The 7,832-nt window shown below is 41.4% G+C and overlaps 1 protein-coding gene across 1 annotated transcript; it reads right to left on the bottom strand.

The window, feature by feature from the left end:
- Positions 1 to 513: 513 nt before the first annotated feature.
- Positions 514 to 3,666, bottom strand: Fbxo48 (F-box protein 48). Its single transcript, XM_029484034.1, has 4 exons — positions 3,631 to 3,666; positions 2,602 to 2,810; positions 1,400 to 2,020; positions 514 to 926 (listed from the first exon to the last, which is right to left on the bottom strand). The coding sequence occupies exons 3-4, from the start codon at positions 1,703 to 1,705 to the stop codon at positions 747 to 749; spliced, it is 486 nt and encodes a 161-aa protein (XP_029339894.1). The 5' UTR covers positions 1,706 to 2,020; positions 2,602 to 2,810; positions 3,631 to 3,666; the 3' UTR covers positions 514 to 746.
- Between the last annotated feature and the right edge of the window lie 4,166 nt (positions 3,667 to 7,832).

The raw sequence follows: 7,832 nt of genomic DNA, 5'->3' as shown, positions 1-7,832 counted from the left end.
TTGTTAGTAAGAAGCATATAAGAATACACTAGATGGTGTTATCAAGCATTGGAAAGATAGGCTGGCTAAGGTAAATAAAGCCTTTGGTGGTTCTAACAGTCATTAAATGTCCTGAAACGTTCCACACATTCTCAGTCTTTGAGACTAATTTCAGGTTTGTAGGGAAAAAAAAAATGAAAATCTTAATCTGAGAGCTTCTACCCCAAGATTAGATCAAGTTTAAATAAACTATAGGTTTAACACATTTTAAAATAGTGTCATTATTTTATGGTTCAATCTTTTCCACTGTAGTGGAAACTGTAAAGTTATTAACATGTAAATTTATTATCAATTTAAATATATTACAACTATTTACTTTGGTATTCTCCCATGAGAGTATATTTATACTTATTTATAATGAATGTTTAAATAAGTTTTTTTAAAAATCCCCTAAATTCTTAAAGGTTTAAATAGAAAACACAATAAATTATATCACTTAAAGTAATGCAATATTCTAACATAAATACATGGAGCAATACATTTCAAAATCATTCTATCAGTCTATTATTTCTTATAAAAATAACATTTCATGATTTCCCCGTAGTATAAGACCAGAAAAATTTTTTAACTTGAGTGCAAAATACAAACAAAGCTTCATGTTCAACTTTGTTTTCTTTTAAATCTTAAATACTTAAAAGGCTAAGAAAGACATTATCAGATTTCAAAGTATCTTGGAGTCTGAGTGATTTTGATCACGTGCGATAAAACTATTGCAATTTTTCAACTTCTCTTTCCAGTTCTGCATCTAGGATTTCCCCCCACGTATCTGCATCCATGGGGCACATAGCCTTTTCTGGCAAGCTAACAGGAGAACGAATGTTGCTGTATCTGCCACTTAGCCACTCATTTTTCACTTTGCTCTTCTGGTAATTTCTTAGGAGTATTACCTGAAAGGGATAGACATCATCATTCAAAAAGACTGGCAGCATGGTTGGCTGGTGCTTATGTCTACAAGCAGAGAAACTCATTCACAGGACTGAGATGAATTACTCATGTGGAAGTACACATATTAATTGCATTGGTAAATTATGTGTGCATGTATGGATTAGTGTATATACAAAGAGCAGTGCTTTGTATGTATTGGAGGTTTTCATAAGGTGGAAGATGAGGAAATTGGCTTCTTCACCTCCCTTCTGCATAACAAGGAAAGTTCCCGACTTTAAGATCTGGGACTTACAAAGCTGAGTAGAAAACAGTGTGGAGACTACGCCAGTAGAAAGAGGATAATAATTCAACTTTAATTCCTTCCCTAAAGTCAGCACGCTCCGTATGCTACCCTAAGTAGACATTATAGTATTCTCTTAACTGTGCCATAACACCCCTGTCAAAATCCATGAAAAGTTGTGAAAGTTAAACTTACCCTCCAGGTATAACCGCTTTTTATATCATCATCTACTTCTCTTTGGCACACAGTTCTTATGGTCAAGCAGTGGGGTTTCCATAAGGAGTCATTGTTTCTTATTGCACGGTTCCAACCTGTGCATGTCCTGGAAGCTCTGCATAAACTCTGGATGTCTAGCTGGCTGAAAATTTTATAAGTGACTTCCAGGGGCAGTAGTTCAACAAAGTTACTTCGACTCTCTTTTTTTCCCCTTTCAGCATCCGCGGAATTCAATTCTGTACCAGGAATTTTGAAATTATTGTTCTTCTTTGAAGTCTTCTTCATAGTTTACCAATTGTCTTCATATGTAACCTACAGGGCAGAGTTAAATATACTCAGCCTCTTCAGACCAAAATGTGCATCCTCCTCTGAGTCAGATAGTTTATGCAGGATTTAAAGAACTTTACATTTCTTGACTTCAGCCTCTTAATCTGCAAGGCCGAATCCATGCCGTGTTTCGTGTGTGTTTCCTGAAGACTGTCAGGTGGAGTTCGTAAAAACAAGAGGCCAAATTGTATATGGGAGACCATGAACACATTCCCTTCGCTTTGAACACTAGTTTTTAGCAAGTATCATTGTTTCTACATGTTTTGCTTCTTGCTGTTCCAGAAGAATATTATTTAAAAAAAAAAAAAAAAAAAGGGAAATGATTCTCCACATCAAACATTTACTGGGTTTAGTAACAATGACTAGTGTTTATTAAAAGTCTATATGTGAACTGATGCTTTACCATTGGGTTCCTCACCTTCAAGCTACCAGAGTCACAAACCTGCTGGACCTTTAGTAATCTATATAAGAACTACTTAACTATTTGGATGTAGTGGACAGGTGCATACTCTTGACATCAGTTTACCTAAAATAGTCCAGGATGAAATCCTGATCGTAATTATGGAGTCTCATATATTCAATTACACTTCAAGTGTCTTAGAAATCAATCTATCTTATGTGCCTAATTATGAGCTAAGGATAACTGTCCCCAAATCTATTACTGAGTGACAAGTACAATCTAAGTAGTTCATAATTCAGCTAGGAATAGTATATAGCTATAGATTTAAAGCCTTATTCCAGCTAATGTTCTCAAGGACCAAAGTGGAAGCTTCTGGAAGCAAGGCTGCACACATCATCCTGGGCCACTTTGCAATATAAGCACAATTTGTGTTTACCTCTTTTATAATACTTACAGTTCCTTTTGTGGTGGAGAATCAGGATGCAATAGGCATTTGATGTACAGCTAAATATCTCTTCACTCAGTGACTAACAATTCCCTTTTCAGATGCACTACTCAAGTCTTTGTAGTTAGTAACATCATGGTGACTACCTTTGGTTAGGCTGTTTATGATCCAAACTGGTTGTGGTTAGAACTGTAATGTCTGAACTGAACAGGGGCTTCCTTTAGAAATAGAAAAATAGAAAGCAACTTGGTGTGCAAAACGAGACAAAACCCACAAGATCAAGTATTTGCAACGAACCTTCTCCCCTCCTACCACTGGTACAAACTAAAGGCAAAGTGGCATCTTTGAAACTAAGTTTCTATTAGGAGGTTACACTACACTCAGATGTTTGCTGTTTCTCCCAGGTTCTCCCCAGGAATAAAATGTTTCCTTCTGTCAAAGGAATTCCACAAGAGGCAGGAAGTTTTTCAATTGAACATTCTGTGGTGCCTTGGTCATATTCCCAAAAATCTCACTAGGAATCTTCTAAATTATCTCTATTGAATGCCTCGAAAGCTATTCCTTGCATGTCGCCTCTGTTTGAACCAACCTTGCGGAAATATTGCGTTAGCTTGCGGCCCTCCCACCTTCTTTTCAAAGATCTGCTTCTATGTGTATTGCCGGCTTGCTTGTAAACAAGTCTTAGCACACAGTGCGTGCGCTGCCCGCAGGAGCCAAAAGCGGGGTGGGATCCCCGAACTGGAGTAACAGTCAGTGGCAAGACCCCTCTGTGGACAGTGGGAACTAAACCTGGGTCTTTGAGAAGAGCGGACACTCTGGGCCACCTCCAGCCCCTCCACCCACCGTCCTGTCAAATGTCACTAGGAGTGGGCAAACCGAGAAAGAGCACCGTCGGGCAAGACTAGTTCTCAGGGAGCCCACACCAGTCCTGGCGAGCGCAACCACATCCCTGTGCTGTGAGGACAGGCAGGAGAAGCGACCGACCACAGCTGAGTACGCTGGTCCCTGTGCAGGGAAGGGCAGAGCTGCCTCTCCTACCTAAAGGCGCGGCGCCGGCTCCTCCCGCGATTTCAGTCCTCCGGATTTGAATCTTTTCCGGAAGGCCTTCATGTCCCGCCCTCTCAAGCCTCGCTCCACCCATTTGCGTGCGCGGTGCCTTCTGGGATTGGTAGTTTACCCTGCGTTTCATCACGGTAAGGGAAGGAAAGAAAGGAGGCCCAAGTCACTGCAAGGTCCAGCGTCCCTGCTGAGTGACATCGGGCACATGGGCGGGACTTATAAAGGGCGGGACTCCCAATGAGTTTTGGTAGCTAGTGATGGCTGTGAGGCCGCCGAAGGTTTGCGCGCCAAGGCTCTCTCTCCCCAGGGGACTCTGCAACCTGTCTAGGTGCTCCTTCCCTGCCGTGTGTGCTTGACAAAGGTTGCTGAAAAAGTTCACACTGAATTTTTTTTTTTTTCTTGAACAGGTGGTTATTTAAATGTTTTGATGATAATATCGTGTTACTCATTTCCTTTGTTTTTTAGCATAGTAACATTCCAGGGAGCTGCCTGGGGAAGCTTAACTCTCGATGCAGTACGTATTTTATCTAGTAGCATCTTGCAAAAATATAGTGAAATATCAAGGACTACCGAGACTGCTATATACGATGGAATTGCAAACCTTTCAGCTTATGTGGTTATTAAGTTAGCAGGACATTTTAGTTTTGTTCGCAGAGAAGATATTTGCTAGCATTCAACATTTACCCCTTGCCAGTCTTTGGTGCAGTTCTGCATTTCTCTAAGACTGCTTTTGCATATTACACCCTTACGGCCTTTAGTTTGAACAGTCTATATGTCTCTGATTATAAAGATGTTGAAGCTAAGAGACACTTGTTTACTTACGACTAATGGCAGGAAGCATCGTGGGGAACTTCCCAGGATGTACATATATATATATACATGGAAACGCTCAATATCCCCTGTTATGAATTCAAGAAACTGTGACTCAACTGGGAAGACACATTTAAGAGCTGATTACCTAGTGTACTGAGCTTCTTCACATTCCCAGTTCATGTCTGAAATAAGAAATCAGAGACTTAACAGAAGGAACAGACCTTGGGGTGAGAGCTGAGGGAAGGGAGCTGCTTTCATAAAAAACATCAATCCGATCAAAGCCATACATCCCACTAGCTGGCATAAAAAAGCCTGTAGCTTTCTATAGAAGATATGAGTCAGAAATACAAGGAAAGAGGAAATGGTGTGTGTGGGGGGCGGGGGTAAGGGGGCACCATTTGGTGTGTGCTGGTTGGTTTTTGTCAACTTGACACCTTGGAAGAAGGAACCTCAAATGAGGAATTGTCTCACTTGGACTGGACTGTAGGCAAGTTTATGGTGGCATTTTCTTGATGATAGATCTATGTCGGGCCCAGCCCACTGTGGGCAGTATTGCCGCAGACTATCACCTTTTTGGGTCTCCTATGTACGTGGAATGGGTCTCTGGTTGCAGGTGGACAAGGAGTCGGCGAATGACAAACAGAAGCGACAGATGAGATTGTGTAGAATCTGAATGTAATTTGTCAAATCGAGCATCAAACTTTTTATACAGAAGAAAATAGGGAAGTTGGGTGACACACCGGCAAGGTACAAAGAGGTTACTGGATTCTTACACAAAACAGAGGAATGCAAACACGGAAGAACCGGCAGGAACCAGTTGGGATAAAANGACACACCGGCAAGGTACAAAGAGGTTACTGGATTCTTACACAAAACAGAGGAATGCAAACACGGAAGAACCGGCAGGAACCAGTTGGGATAAAATTCAATGCTAACAACTGGGATCAAAAACATCGCCACCTAAGGTCCACCTAATCTTAGAAGCCGGGATCAAGGGCGTTGTGCCCTTGCCATAGTTCCTATTCTAGTCTATTGTATAGTCCACCTTCCCCCTAGGATGTTGTAAATACTTGTGTATGGGTGTAACTCAGCTATCTATAGTTCTAAGTATCTACTCTGGTTCCTTCTTAGATCACAAACTTCCAACTTCCTAGATAATGGTACATTCCTGTGTAGGGCAGTGACTTAGCTATCCATGTCCAAGGTCGGATCAAGGACTGCCTAGAATCTAACTTAGCTATATGTCAAAAAAATCAATCCTTAGGAGCACTTGTAATAAAGCAATATTAAGGGAAAGCACACAGATCCGTTTACCAACTAAAGCAAGGACATTGGAGCATTCTTTATACAGGATGCCACGATTCCAGGAGACTAAGTTTCCATGAACTTTTCGCCTCGGAACAGTGCCCAGGTTTTCAGGGCCTGTCGGGCTTGTCACTACTGGAGTGGATGTAGCACAGTATCATTCATATGGTGGTCCTGGGTTGTGTAAGAATGCAAACTGAGCAAACCAAGCTAAGCAAGCTAGTAAGCAGTGGTTCTCCAGGGTTCTACGTAAAGTTCTTGCTCTTCCATTGCTGACTGGAATTAGGTTTCATTTCTGAGTTCATGCTCCTGTAGACTACTTCTGAACTTGCCATTTCTGAGTCTTTACCTCAGCTAAACTTTATGTTGTACATGCCACCCTTGGCCAGCAGAGGACGCCATTGACTTACTGGCGGGTTTTTTTTTTTTTTCCCCAAGTTCCAAGTTAAGTTTAGTAACAGTGTTAAATTTAGTAACTGTTTTCTGGACAGGACAGGACAGGACAGGACTGCAACACATAAACTTCCAGCAGCTGTGGTTACCCCCTCCCCCCCCAGACCTATACTAACTAGGTCAAGCCAGTCAACACTTTAGAGTACTATGGTGAGGGTGGAATTGGGTTAATTCAAGAGCCTCTTGCTTCTAACTGGGGAGTTATATATAGTTGTTAGCTTCTGAGGAGGGAGTCAGTTTTCTTTAACAGTGTGTCATTTGGTAGGTCAAGCAACAACCAGAGGATAGCCATACTCAGGAGTAAATGATAGCACCAACTGGGAGAGTGAGAGCGAGCAAGCGAGCGAGCGTGAGGGGGAGGGGGCGGTAAGGGAGCTAGGGTGTGAACCTGAGAGGAGTTAGGAGGAAGAGAAGTTAGTATCATCAAAACTGACATTCTTACTTTTTAAAAATCCAGTAAAACTTAATATGGGGAGCATTGCATTCATAGGTTGGAAGACTAAACACTGAGTATTTGAAAATGCCAATTTTTTTTTTTTTTAATAAAAGTCTCAACACATTACAAGGTACTCTACCATGAAGAAAGACATCTGCACCATGCTGACTTTTCACTGAAAGCTACATGTAAGAACCATCAGCATTTGTTGGGTACCTCAGAAGGCACTGCATATTTGTATTGATGTAATTCTGACAAACACGCTACTGTTTATGCTGAGATAAAAATGTCAAAAACCAAGGAAGGGTCTTGCTTCTTTTATTCATTTCAATAAATTTTCCTTGAGATTTTAATTGTTTTCCTTCCTTCCTTCTTCTTGAAATCATAACCTCTCCCTCTCTTTCCTCTCTCCCTCTCTCCCCCTCCCCTCTCTTATGCACACACACACACACACACACACACACACACACCCCTACTAGCTCAGGGCTTGGTATCTAGTACTTGATATTGGATAACAGATTATGGCTCATCAGTAGAGAAGACTAATTCTTGTGCTATCTTCATTCCTTAGTTGTCTGCAGTTCTTTGCTCTAGGGGTTCTGTGAAATTTTTCACTACCGTGTTAGATGTCTATTGGTGTTGTCTTTGTTTGGGTCTTTTTTAGCTAGCTGAATTGTTGAGGTATCATGGGTGATACATCCCCGGCATTTTCAGGAGACATTGTCTCATAGCAGACTCCTGGCATGTGGCTCTTACAGCAGTTTTTCTTCTTCTTCCAGGATGTTTCCGGAGCCTGAGGTGCAGGGTGTGTTTGATGGACCAGCTGGAGCCAGGCACTTGTTCTTGCATTTTGACCCATGGTAGTTTAATGTAATGATCTCCATCTGCTCTAAGAAGAAGTTTCTTTGGTGAAGGCTGGAGAGGTTGGAGACTGTACTTCTCTGTGGGTATGAGGTTAAAACTTTACAATTCAGTTTGGAATTGTGTTGGTTTAGTAAAATGATGACAGTAGGTTCTCCTCTAAGACTCACAAACTCTAGTTAGTTGTTCAGATTTCCAATGCCAGGAATGATTTTCCTCCTTTTCAGCAAGCCTTTAATTCAATAAGAGAGCTATTGGTTACTACACACACACACACACACACACAAACAGACAAGAGCATTTGAGGTCAGCT

Source organism: Mus caroli, chromosome 11 (genome assembly GCF_900094665.2).
Source record: "Mus caroli chromosome 11, CAROLI_EIJ_v1.1, whole genome shotgun sequence".
NCBI lineage: Eukaryota > Metazoa > Chordata > Mammalia > Rodentia > Muridae > Mus > Mus caroli.
This window is presented reverse-complemented; position numbering and strand designations above follow the sequence as displayed.